The sequence below is a fragment of the Euphorbia lathyris genome, chromosome 2 (genome assembly GCF_963576675.1).
Source record: "Euphorbia lathyris chromosome 2, ddEupLath1.1, whole genome shotgun sequence".
Lineage (NCBI taxonomy): Eukaryota > Viridiplantae > Streptophyta > Magnoliopsida > Malpighiales > Euphorbiaceae > Euphorbia > Euphorbia lathyris.
Window position 1 is genome coordinate 61282979 of NC_088911.1, and position 13264 is coordinate 61296242.

Genomic DNA, 13264 nt, shown 5'->3' on the forward strand with positions numbered 1-13264 from the left:
TACATTGGCATTTCTGATAGAGCTTCAATGAAAGGTATGTTGATATGAAACTTTGTCAACTGTTATAGGAAGCTCTTGTGTCTCTTCTCACAGTTCTGCTGCTTCAGTCGATCAGGATACGGTACTCGTGCCTCGTATTGGGGGCACAGTTGGTTCTTCACTGGCCGGTTGCTTATCTTTCCTTTGTTGTGGTTCAGCTGTTTGCGCCCTCGACTAAGTGTTTTTTCCTGCATCATTATTTTCAAAAGCGTTAGGTATTTCCTTACCTCCTCTGAATGTGATAGCATTGACTTCTTCTTTTGGGTTGGTCACAGTGTTGCTTGGGAGTGTGCCTTTCTCTTTCTAGGCAATGATTGTCGCAAATTGTTGCATTTGAGTCTCAAGGCTTCTGATGGATGACTATGTTTGTTTCATGAATTGCATCATCATGGAATCTAAGTCAGGTTTGCCTTCTTGCTGAGTGGTTGATTGCCTTTGGTACTGTTGGTTAGATGTGCTGGCCTGCTGTGGCCGATAAATTGTTCTTTGGTTATCTTGCCTATATGGTGGTTGAGAAGCTGGTTGTCTTTGGTTATCCTGCCATAAGAAGTTAAGATGGTTTCTCCAGCCAGGATTATACGTATTTGAATAGGGGTTGGGTGGTTGTCTAGCGATGAAATCACACTGTTCTTTCATGGATGCACCTGGTTTGATTCCTGGACAATCTATGGGCCTGTAAGGACCACTACAGAAATCACAACCCTCAGATGCTAGGATCTCAACTGGAAAAGGTGTTTGTGTGTGAACAACAGACACATTCATTTTTCCCATGGTTTTGACCAGCTGGTCCATTTGGGCAGAAAGCCTTGTGATGGCTTCACTATTTGAATCGTTTGACACCCTCTTCCCATCACTTCTCACTGAGTGCCAATTGTAATTAGTGTTTACAGCTTCTTCAATCAACTCGTATAAATCTTGAGGTTCAAGTTCCTCCGGATTCCCATTGGCAACTGATTCAATCTGGATTTTGTATGCATTGGTCACCCCATTGTAGAAATTTTGAACCTGCATCCACATGGGTATGCCATGATTCAGAACTCTTCTCAATAGTTCCTTATATCTCTCCCATGCTTTAGATAGTGATTTATCATCTTCTTGAAAGAAATGAGGAACCTTATTTCTTAGCTTGATTGCTTGTCTTGGAGGAAAATACTTCATCAAAAACAGGGTAGCCATTTCTTCCCAAGTAGTGATTGAGCCTGGTTGTAAATTCTTCAACCAGTTCTTCGCTTTATCCTTTAATGATAACGGGAACAGCTTGAGTCTGATCACATCATCACTCTCATTTCGATTGGTCCGAAATGAGTTGCACATCATGATGAAATCTTGAATGTGCGCATTTGGATCTTCGTTCGGATACCCGCAAAACTGCACAGCTGTTTGTAACCTCTGAATCATTGAAGCTTTGATTTCAAACAGGTGGTTTCCTTCATTGGGTAGCACAATGCACGACGAATGGCCTTCAGTAGATGGTCTGGAATAATCCTTCATCCGCAGTCTCTAATTACCGTTGTTGTTATTATTTCCATTAACCCCATTGTTTTCACCATTACCCTCTTTATGGTTCTCTAGTTGTTCTGGATCTGATATCTCAAGCTCGTTTTCGCGGTTCATTTTGGCAAGTCTAGCTTGTCTGAATAGTCTCCTTCTTCTTCTGTAGGTTCTCTCGATTTCAAGATCCACATGCATAATGGGAATACATGTTCTTCGCATAAACAACTAAAGCTCGAAACAGACAAACTCAATAAACAGGTGGTTATGAGGTAACAGATTAAGCATACAGATTCTTCCAACTTAGATTTAACAATCCCCGGCAACGGCGCCAAAAACTTGGTGTGTTAAATATGGACGCTAGCAAGTGTACTAGGTCGTGTGGAGTATTTGGTAAGACCAAGTGTCATATTCCACAGTGATTGAAACAAGTTGGTTAAATGAGTTACCTTAATTGTTAGAATTGAACAATCGGTTGAGTTGGTGACAAAGTTGAAGCTTCTGGGAATTTTGCAGAATAAACATTGTCATCGTCTACTACATCTTTTCAATTAGAAATAAAAGGAAGAATTAGAGACCTATTAATCTTATAAGGATTAATTAAACTAATTAATTAGAAATTAATGAAGAATTAGGTGCGTTGTTGTGAAGTGTGAAGCTTCAGGTTATGAATTTTCATATTAGGGATTTTGAGAATTGATTATGGAGATACATATGGGTGGGAAGCCTATTGATTTGCTATTAGAGAAGGTTCTTTGTATGAATATATTGTCATCAGTCAAGGAGATTTATAGGTTAAAGACTTGCCACGAAGTAATAGATGAAATCTAAAACCAAGTTGACCATGTCCAGTTGTGGATGACTGGAAACTGGCCCGTCTACTGCTTTCTATCAGAACTGGTCGGGTATAGTTTCTTGTTTTTCATTTTTTTTGCAGAAACAAAGAGAGGGAGGGAGATGAAAAAGAAAGAGTGAGAGAATAAAAAATATTATAGTTGAGAGAGAAAGAAAATGTCTGAGACAAGAAATAAATAATGAAAAAGGAAAGGCAAATTCGGTGAAGGAGAAAAGGGGTAAAAAAGTAAGGTTTATATGGTGGGTCTTATTTAGAGGTAATAGGATAATTTCATATTTAGTGGGTCCCACTTTTCTTAAGGGATAGGTTGAAAATGGGTGACATGGCAATTTGACTTGTATTAGACGGTTAATTTTAACTGATGTACACCATAGTGGGAGGTCACCTATAAGTTCGTACATATTAGTGAGACAAATTGAAGGTTATACACCAAAGTGTGAAATAGGCAAATGTTGTACACCATTGATGAAATTTACCCTGCTTTATTCAGGTCCGTGAAGTCTATACAGAGCCGCCACTTGCCATTAGCCTTCTTGACCAAGATGACATTGACTCGCCACTTCGGATACTGGACGACCTCGATGTGACCATAGTCCAACAAATTTTGGATCTCTGCCTTGATTATTTTCTGTCTTTCTGGGTCGTGATTTATCTTCTTCTGATGAACACATTCCACTGATTCGTCGATGTTCAGTGAATGCATTATGACATCTGGTGATATGCCTATTACATTTGTCTGACACCAAGTGAAAGCAAAAATGTTATCCTTTAAGCAATTAAGGACATCGTCCTTTATTGGTTCTAGTACCTCTACAACTATCTAGACTGGCTTGCCTTCGGCTAACCAAACAATTTTTAAAGCTCCCACAGGCTCTGCCCTTTCTCTCTCCTTTTCTTTTTGATCTTTGACATAGGGCTTCATGTTACAGAATGCCATTTAGGTATGGTGGGCCACCACTTGGTTGCCCTGAGCTACAACAATACCCTTCTTGGTCGAAATTTGTCAGGCCAGATACCGATGGACAAAGCTCCGACAAAACTTAATAGTAGGGGCCTACACCCACTATTGCATTATAAGGTAAGGTTGTGTATATACCAAGAACTCGGCTTTAGTCCTCCATTTTTGTCATGAGTCTCCTATATCTCAACCTCGAGATGAATTCTAACCGACAATGAGATCATGTGTCCACTGCTTCCTACTAATGGGACCGTGTTGGGAGTCAACTTGTTCTGACTGCTTGATAAGCTTTCAAACAATTTTCTTGTGATCATGTTGATTGAGCTTCCAGTGTCAGCAAAGACTCTCCAAACCTTGAAGTCTACGATTATCATCTCGATGACTAAATCATCATCATTCCACTAATCCAACTTGTTTTTGAGATTGCCAAAATAAAAGTCTGACCAAGTCTTTCACATCTTTTCTAGACTGGCGATCTCTCTTCCTCTTGGGGCCCAATCCTCCTACTATAATATTGTTGACCCCTTTCGGCACTCTCCATTCAGCTTTCTTCTCCTTTTAGGAGCCTTCTCCGTACTCTTAAGGAAGTCATCTAACTTGCCACTCTCAGCCATCTTTTCCAGATTTGCTATCAGCTGTCTGCCATTCTTTATATCATGAATGTCGCTCTTATGAAAGTCATAGAAGGTCTCATTGCTGCCCCCCAAGGTCTTCTTAAGCTTAGCTGAGTACTGTATACGTAGCTTGTTGTCTTTTACCCAGTACAACACTTCCTTTCTAGGAGCGTTAAAGAGGATAAAGTCATGCCTCTTTGCTCCTGATGCTTTTATTGATCCTTGTCTTTGTGGTCTCTCTCCTCCCCTTCGACAGATTTTTATCATTGGTCAGACCGAGGCGATCCTTCAATAGAGGGTTTGATTTGTCCTTGTCCCAACTAGTGTAGCTTATTGTCCTCTTCATCATGTCCTGGAAGTCTCGGGGCCAAGTTGTGACAATACTTTACTGCAAGGCTCTGCTCCAGCAGTTTCCTGCCATGGAATCTATTGCACCTCTGAAATTGAACTCTTTGATACCCATTGCCGGAGCCTAAAATCGCTCGATGAACTAGGCCAAATTTTCACCTTCTGTCTGGACCATCCGATTTAGATCTTGCATTGTCTTTCCCTCGAGGATAGATGTTACAAATTGCTCGATAAAAAATGAAGCCATCCAGTTGAATCTCCGAATGGGACATGGGAGGAGTTGTTCATACTAGTAGGTTGTCAAATCCGTAAGAGTGGTTGGGAAGAGACGGAAGAGAATAAGCTCGGTAGCCGTTATTTTTTCCATCGTTCTTCTGAAGTTCTTCACGTGGGTTGTTGGATCCCATACGCCCCCGTACTCTTTGAAAGTGCTTCAGCTGACGCTTGATTTTTGTAGAAAGTGGGGCGCATGTATCAGTTATCTCCGAAGGTACTGTCTTATTTTTGGACTCCTGCAGATCCTTTTGGATGATCTCATATATTTCGCGTTTGCTGATGGGCCTGTCATCCTCCTCCTCGTCTGACATCTACCTTTATCCTCAACTTTCTCGAATTGGACGACACCTATGAGGCTCATTCTCACCTTCTCATCTCTGTCTCTAGAATGAGTCTAGGCTTCTTCCTTCTCCCCCTCTCCGGCTCTTCTCCTTGCCTAGGAATTTTTGGTGTCAAATCCATGTATTGGTCAACTTGGAGCGTGAGTACTGGCCTATTGCGCGCACCATTACATGTCCTTCGAATGGATGGACTTCGCATTTGAGAACACAACCTTTGAATTGATGGACTCCTTACATATTAGGCAGCCAGTCAGAAGAGATGATGGATTGTGGCACAAGTATTTTCACGGATGGCACGACGTATAGCCTCCCCTCACACTCTTAGTTTTTCCTTCATCTCCACCATTTTCGATGCGTGTTTTGCTCTAATGTCATCCATCTCATGTTGAACATGGTTAAGGTTCTGGCTAAATTGCCTGCTGATTTCGTCAAGGAGCCTCTCTTATTGAGGGTCTATATGTTCCCGATGGCGTTGGTCATGGTAGACCAGACGAGAATCTGGTTGAGATTACACCATGCCCTCCTCTTGGATGATTGGCCCTAGAGGGTGACTAATCGATTGGGCTCACTATGTAGGTGGAAATATTGCTCTCATGGAGGATGAATAAGTACACTCACTCACTACACCAATGATGTCGAACAATTGAACAATCTTATGGAACCTCCTTCATTGGCTTCAAATAAGAATAACAGTTAGTCATAGAGGCTGACATCAGGCACACCCGCTCTGATGCTTAAGTTAGTAAGGGTAATTTAAGAATATTGACAACTATTGTTTCTACACATTTCATATGAATCTTATACTAGTGGCTGTCAATAATAACTACAATTATTCTAAGAAAGTGTCCTAACAAGTCATCGGAGATGTCAACGTTCAAGTGACTCTATTATATCCTCATTTCATTGGGTCTAAGGCTTTCAGGCCTTTGATGTGTTCAGCGGCAAACTCAGTCATGTATCTCGTGTTCTTTACACGACCGTTCATCTTGGTCTAACAGTTGCCCTCTCTCAACCATACGACTACTAAGACGAACGATAAGAATGTCATTTATGTTTTTAGAATATATTCTTTTCTCTAAATCAAACGATTCTTGTAAATCTTACGGATCGGACGATTCTTGTAAGTGTTCCAGATCCGAAGAGTTGACATTGATCACCATGCAAAAGATGTTTTTATAAAATATTTTTTAAAGTATTACTCAAAAGATAAATTCTATTGTGGAGTGAATTAATGTGCCATCATCTGGATGGACAAAACCAGCATTGATTGACCAATGGTAAAAAAATTCCACTCAAAAAACTTTATTAGCAATAAGCCTTCAAGATCTACAGCATCACGTATTGGTAAACCCCTCCTTTGCTCATCGAGTTCAACTATTACGCCAATGGAGTTTCCGTTTCTAATTCTCAATATAGCACTTCCAAGACTCGGATTTTTTTTGTTCAGCAGTTTGAAAGGTTGACCTATTCGGGAATCTCTATTCCATGATCGGAACGGGGGGGGGGGGGGGGGGGGGGGTACACGTGGCTACTCTTTTTGTTTTTGATTAGATCAAGGGGAAATAAGAACAGTAGGAAAGAAGAGCTTTCATGTATTGGTCGATATTCACTCTTTTTTCTTGTTGATAGAAAAAAGAGTGAATTCTTTTTTCCGTGAAAAAAAAAAAGTTCAGCAAGGCTTGGACTATGCTATGTATGAATGATCTTTTCTATTTCATAGAAAGAAAGCAAAAGCGATTCCCGTAGTAGCGGCCTGTGGATTATTTTCTGGTGCAAAAACAGGCTTCCTCCTATCTGGATATTGATATTTTGTGCCTACAAACTCCCACTTTGATTCCACCATTTCCAATCTCATGACCATGCAAGGTACTTTAAAGCTTAATACATTGTTTTGAATTTGTCCAAAAAGCTTAATTAACCCCTGAACTTTTAAAATATCTCGATAGCTTCCTGAACTTGCATAAAATGTTTAGTTAGCCCCCTAAACTTACGTAAAATGTAACTAATTTATCACTCGATTACAAAACAAATAAGTTAAATGCGAAAAATGTATTGCACGCATTTAAAAAAAAAAAATAAAACAATCAAGATCGGGATATTACGGTTATAATATTTGAGAATACAAGATTTATAATTGAGCAAGTAACTTTATTTTTACTCTATTCTTGAATTATGTAATAACATTTTAAGACACATGGAATACATGTTCCGCATTTAACTTATTTTTTTACAACTGATCAATTGGTTACATTTTACACAAGTTCAAAAGACTAACTAAACATTTTATACAAATTCAGAGAGCTATCGAAACACTTTGAAAGTTTAGGAAACCAATCAACCTTTTTAGATGAGTTCACAACACAAATGATGTATTAAGCCTACTTTAAATATTCCAACATGCTACTTGGATTAAACATTACCAGCTACTATGGCTGCTCCCATTGAGCACTTAAAATATTTTGCAATTACCAGCACTTATATAATACTCACTCCGTTCCGTTCCATTTCATATTACATGTCTTTCTATAGTTGCACAAAAATTAAAAATATTAAGAAAGACTTTGTCGCTACTTATTTATTGATTCTATTATTTATTTATTTATAATAAATCCTTTAATCTAACTAATCTCTATAAACCCGGGTTTTTTTAGTAAAAAAAATGACTTAATATGTATTAATCATGTTAAAATAACATATTATAAAAACAAAAAAAATCTCTACAAAGACGAACCTGAGGAAGTATTACTTAAGTGCCTGCCCCATTGCCTGGGAATTGCTTTCCAAAAAGAGTATGGGAGAAACGCAGAATCCTAAAGATACTTGACAGAAAATGTCACTTCCCAACACAACTCATGCAAGAAATAGCTGCTAAGCCATCGCAATTCCCCTCATGGAGAACGGTGATGAGGGCAGAAATTTAACAATTAAAAGACAAAAGAAAAAATAAAAGCACGCTCACCCATGTAAAATATTGGGCCTAAAACAATGGAATACGATATCTCAGTTCAAAGTCGCATTAACTACCAAGAGTACAACATTCTAATCCAAGTTAAAGAGCATTTCTGCTGTCATATAAGACAGAAACTGGGTACTGCCCAAACTCAACTTCACTCGCTGTGGAAAACACTCATTTAATTAGTCACCAATATTGAAAAATTCTGAGTAAATCCACATCTTCATACTAACATAATCATGTGCCTGGTGCTGCAGCTTCCTTCTTCTCTTCCACGTTACTGCCTGGTTCATCTATCTTCAAAGCTGCTTTTGCACTATCTGGCTTCGCCACTTCATCTATAATACAAATTACAAATGACCATAATTACCAACCAAGTAATATGTAGATAAACAGGGAATGGAGAATGACAAAAAACTAGCACAAATTACACAAAGGACAAATGCTTATTGCTGTTGTCCTCAATTGAGACAGGACATTAAAAAACACAATCCTGACTAATCACATTCGAGAAACTTGCAAAGCAACTAAGCATTTCATACATGCTTATAACTTAAATTCAAACCCAATCCAAAATAGAAGTTTCCAATTGTATAATTTGTCACATCAATCATAGATCAGCTTCAAATATCTTAATTCCTACCTTCATCGTCGCTGTCATCAAATTCACCCATATCATCGCCCATGCCACCCATGCCCGGCATTCCACCCATGCCGCCCATGCCCGGAAGTCCACCCATGCCCGGCATTCCACCCATGCCCCCCATGCCTGGCATTCCACCCATCCCCGGCATTCCACCCATTCCCCCCATTCCACCCATGTCTCCCATATTAAAATTCTGCAAAAAATTCAAACTCGGATTTAAACAATGATTATCCTCCAAATTGAAAATTTCAACTCCAAACCAGCGAGCTAGCACTCACAGAAAAATCCATCCCTCCCAGGTCCAAGTTCCCACCTTGACATATGAAACCAGATGGAAAATATAAGCAAATCAACAATTATGAAATTCAGTAAATTCTACTCAAGAAATAAAACACAGGATAGGCAGGAGTATACCATCATCTTCATCTTCATCAACCCATTTGTCCCAATCTACTTTGACATAATGTGGTAGCTTGCCATCCCCGCGCAATAGTTTCTTCCACCAGGCTTTCTCTGCCTTCTCCAAAATGCAGAATATGCTCCTTACCCCAATATTAATTTTGCTTTCCTAAGAGAGAAAACAACATATAGGTGTTGGAAAAAAAAAGAACACTAATCTAGGGAACCAAAAGAAGTATCCAAATTTCTACTACTACTACACCAAAACGACATGTATGAAACCCTATAAAACTAATCTCACATGCTTAGACCTCTGTTGCATGGAAACCTGGATTTTGAAAAGTTTCAGTTCCTGAAACTCTCAGAAGCCAAACTTCACATTTCAGGTAACTTGCTACAATTTAGAAATTAGAAACTTGTTTCTCAAAATGCAATGTGTTTTTAGAAGGACATGACACATTATAGAATCTTCTAATCAGTTTATCATGTGCCAGTCACATGCATTATATCCATAAATTTTTATATAGCATCTCCCTCGAGCTTTGAAAATTAAAAAGCTTTCTCTAATTCTTTTCCTATTATGTGAACATGTAATTTTTCTTATTTTATATATGTAATTATAAATAATTTTAAAAATTATAAATATACCCTATAATTTTAGCCTTTACACGTTTCGTGTTCCCTATATTTTTTACAAATACCGTTTCCCAGTTTCCGAATTAGTTTCTGCTTGGTTTTCTTCCATGCAACATAGGCTTACACAAGTCATATAACAGTGATCATGTAACTGCCAAAGAATGCACTCATTTACATGATGAATTGACAGATATCTCCACTCATTTTAAGTAAAAAAGAGTAATTGTCAAACCATAAGAAATGTAACTGTTAGCCATGTTGCTGTGTACTAATGGATGATGCAGTTAACAGTCAAAATAGAATATACAGACATATCAATAGCAGCCCCTGAATGCACATTTCATATTAAGAATCTTACCTCAACATTAACCTTATCAAAGAGCTCCAACGTCAATTCATAGGAATTATTTTCTGCTCCAGCGCTAGCAGAGAATTTAAACACGCCTTCTGGCTCAAGATTGACCTTTGCATTTTTGGCATCTGGTAATTGAACTGTAATGAAGACTTTGTCCACTCTCTGTGCCCACTTTACCTCAGGATGACGACTGGAGGTAAAATCATAGAAATCATTAACAATTTAAGGAACAAACATTCAAGTATTAATCCCAAATAGGCAACCGTTGTTATCCAATTGCATACATCAGTTAAGTTCTCCATCTCCACCACATCATTAAATAAAAAAAAAATAGTAGATCACAAATAGATAATCTCAAGCAGCGTGTTAAAACAAAACAAATAACAGGCTAGCCTCTTCTCTGAAGCTCGGATTAGCATCAGAGAAACCACAAATTTCGAACTCCAATTCCCCATTCAGCAAACCATGTTTAATTGAAACCTCCAAGGGGAAAAAGTAAAAGGAGAACAGCAAAAACAAAAACCGACACTCATTGCAAACCCTATTCCTCTTCTTTCTCATCAAAATCCATATGAGCTATATTAATACACTCGGATAAACATTAAAACGACGCAGCGCAATAAATTAAACAAAACCAGCTAAGATTTGCAGAAACCAAACAGGAAAAAGTATTCGGGGAAGAAACTGAAGAAAAAAACGAAGCAGAGGCAAAGTATAGCTTGAAGAACATCTAGAATAATTTTTATATATATAAACAGCATCTGCCATAATTAATTAAAACAGATGTTTGAGGGAAGAACGGAAGCTTACCTCATATTTTTTTCTGTGAAAGGAAAGTAAAATGTTTAAAACCCTAGATAGCACAGTTTACTGGAAACGAAGGACAGCCTGTGTGGGATTTATAGGCAGAGGGAGAAATAAAGCGTGAGCGTAATTTCTTTCTAGTACTTTCCACTAGATTTTAAAATTGTAAATCCAGTGCGGCTGACTCTACCCTAACTATTGTACTTTTGGAATCCGAAATCCATTATCAAAAATCAAGATCAATTAAACAATGAACCGACGAAATTGAACGGTGTTGCGCCTCTCTGCTTATTCACAAAAATATCACGAGATACATAGTGATTAAGACGATGGGCTTTGAATTGCACTCGCCTGGTTTCCATGGATTTGTGGGCTTGCGAGTCCAAATCATGTCACTTATTATTTTGGATTTTTTTTTTAAATACTAAAACAAAAAAAATGTCAAAACACAAAAAATCCTTAAAATACTAAGGTATACATTTCTAAAAAAAAAATAAAAAAATCCACATATGTTTGCTACTGACATTTTATATAAGAATCAAAGATAACTAAAATACAATATTGATATCGTGCAGAATTTACGTCTCTGTTAGGCGTCGTTGGGATCGACGGGGGACACTTCAATGTCAAAATCAGTAATATTCTTTAGAGAATAAAAAAAATAATCACAAGGTAGGGTTTAGAATAATGTACCTCAATGCCTTGGGACATGGCTATTTATACTAGGATTCTGTAACCATCAATTAGTAACTAAAAATCCCTTCATTTAATATTCTTTTAATGTAAGATTGTTACATTATTTATGTCCGGTTGTTAGCTCATTTATGGAGCTATTTTTAGTCATTGATGATGTCAGTTTTCCTCTAGAAATCGGCATCGACATCCTTGAGCTGATCAAGGTTGAATGAATGCTGACCTCATAAAGGCTTTTGGCATTTACAAGGTGTATCTGTATATTGAGATTCCTTCAATGCGTATGGCTTCCTTTATACGCCATCTAGCTGGCGGACCTCGACTGGCGGGGAGGTTTAAATACTCTTTTGATCCTTTAATTATGAGGATCTTCATGGATTTGCTCTTGGATAATATTTGGATGCTATCAAACATACTTCAAAAAAAATACAACATTTTTTATACTTTGGATTATAAAAAAATAGACTTAACACATCAAAAGCCCCCTGAACTTGTCCAAAAAGCTTGATTGGTCTCTCATCATCTCAGCAATGATCCAATGTGTTGCATTTCTTACTTTTCTAAACTTCTATGATTTTTTTTCTTTCTTTCTTTTTAATTTTTTATAACTTTTTTACATAAACTTGAAAAAGGATGACGTCGAAGAAGTAAGAAAAAAACAATTGTCATTCTTGTCTAATCGTATGATAAGGTTCTCATGTTTATCGAACGATAAAGTTCTCAGCTCATCAAATACCTAGGTTTTTGGCTTTTTGATATGTGCTTAGGTTTAGGAATGGCTACTAGTACGAGTTTTGCAATGGATCGTATTGATGCTTTGTGTTCGATTAACTATCAACAATTTTAGGAAAAATGGGGCGGTGATTGAGGCTGATAGCATTAAAGATCAAAGGGAGAAGTCCAAATGGTGCCCCATATGTAAGTTTATGATCGAAAAGGTTATCAGTTTCCTCTGAATAAAATCAAGGCAAAAAGCATCCTGAGGCCCCTGATCTTTCATTGTTTGGTGCATTAAGCCCTCGATCTTTTATTTAGACACATTGAGCCCCTGATCTTTCACCATTTGGTGCATTAAGCCCTCGATCTTTCATTTAGACACATTGAACCCTTGATCTTTCATATATGGGTGTATTAGGTCCTTCCATAAATCAATTAATATATAGGTTTATTAAGGGCATGTTTGGTGTGACAACAAATGATGTTCTAAAAATAACAAATTCTAAAATAAAAAATATATTATACAAATTAATAAAAATTAATAAAAATAAAAATAAAAAATTTATTGAACACAATAAAACCTTGTTTTTCGATAATTATGTTCTAAAAATAAAAATAATGTTAAAATTAAAGCACATTTTGTAGAAATAAGAAGGGTAATTTTATCAATGACAAGTAACTACAAACAACTGTTCATGAAAAGAACTTTTCATGAAAAGCTCCAGAGAAAATGCGAAATGCTGCAGTTATATAAACCTAACCAAACATGCCCTTAATAAACCTATATATTAATTGATTTATGAAAGGACCTAATACACCCATATATGAAAGATCAAGGGCTCAATGTGTCTAAATGAAAGATCGATGGCTTAATGTACCAAATGGTGAAAGATCAGGGGCTCAATGTGTCTAAATAAAATATCGAGGGCTTAATGCACTAAACAATGAAAGATCAGGGGCCTCATGATGCTTTTTGCCTAAAATCAACAATAGCTTCTTTATGGCGACATGACAAAAAGGGTGTTTATTAAGGATCTAGGTTCGTATACATGCCTTTTTCAATTCTTCCATGAGTTAGACATCCAACATGTAACCATGGACTTTTAATAATCATTTAGTGGTTACAGAGCATATTACT

At 37.4% G+C, this 13264-nt stretch overlaps 1 protein-coding gene and 1 non-coding gene across 3 annotated transcripts; one reads left to right on the forward strand and one right to left on the reverse strand.

Moving 5' to 3' along the window:
• Window positions 1–1060: 1060 nt before the first annotated feature.
• Window positions 1061–1167, forward strand: LOC136221315 (small nucleolar RNA R71). Its single transcript, XR_010685088.1, has one exon. It is a non-coding gene; the product is annotated as a small nucleolar RNA R71 (small nucleolar RNA).
• A 6718-nt stretch (window positions 1168–7885) lies between these two features.
• On the reverse strand, window positions 7886–10882 carry LOC136218404 (uncharacterized protein Os08g0359500). 2 transcript variants are annotated; one of them, XM_066005252.1, is made up of 7 exons: window positions 10723–10882; window positions 9916–10102; window positions 8937–9090; window positions 8801–8835; window positions 8520–8715; window positions 8110–8214; window positions 7886–8037 (listed from the first exon to the last, which is right to left on the reverse strand). In XM_066005252.1, exons 1-6 carry the CDS (start codon window positions 10725–10727, stop codon window positions 8114–8116), a joined length of 678 nt encoding a protein of 225 aa, XP_065861324.1. In that variant the 5' UTR covers window positions 10728–10882; the 3' UTR covers window positions 7886–8037; window positions 8110–8113. The 2 variants fall into 2 exon arrangements, with proteins under 2 accessions (XP_065861324.1, XP_065861323.1); XM_066005251.1 differs by having other exon boundaries at window positions 7886–8214.
• Between the last annotated feature and the right edge of the window lie 2382 nt (window positions 10883–13264).

Coding starts and splice junctions, on each gene's coding strand:
- LOC136218404 (XM_066005252.1), bottom strand. Junction 8,836..8,936: donor TGATGAAGATGAAGATGATG/GTATACTCCTGC, acceptor TCATATGTCAAG/GTGGGAACTTGGACCTGGGA. Junction 8,716..8,800: donor TGGGAGGGATGGATTTTTCT/GTGAGTGCTAGC, acceptor AATTTTTTGCAG/AATTTTAATATGGGAGACAT.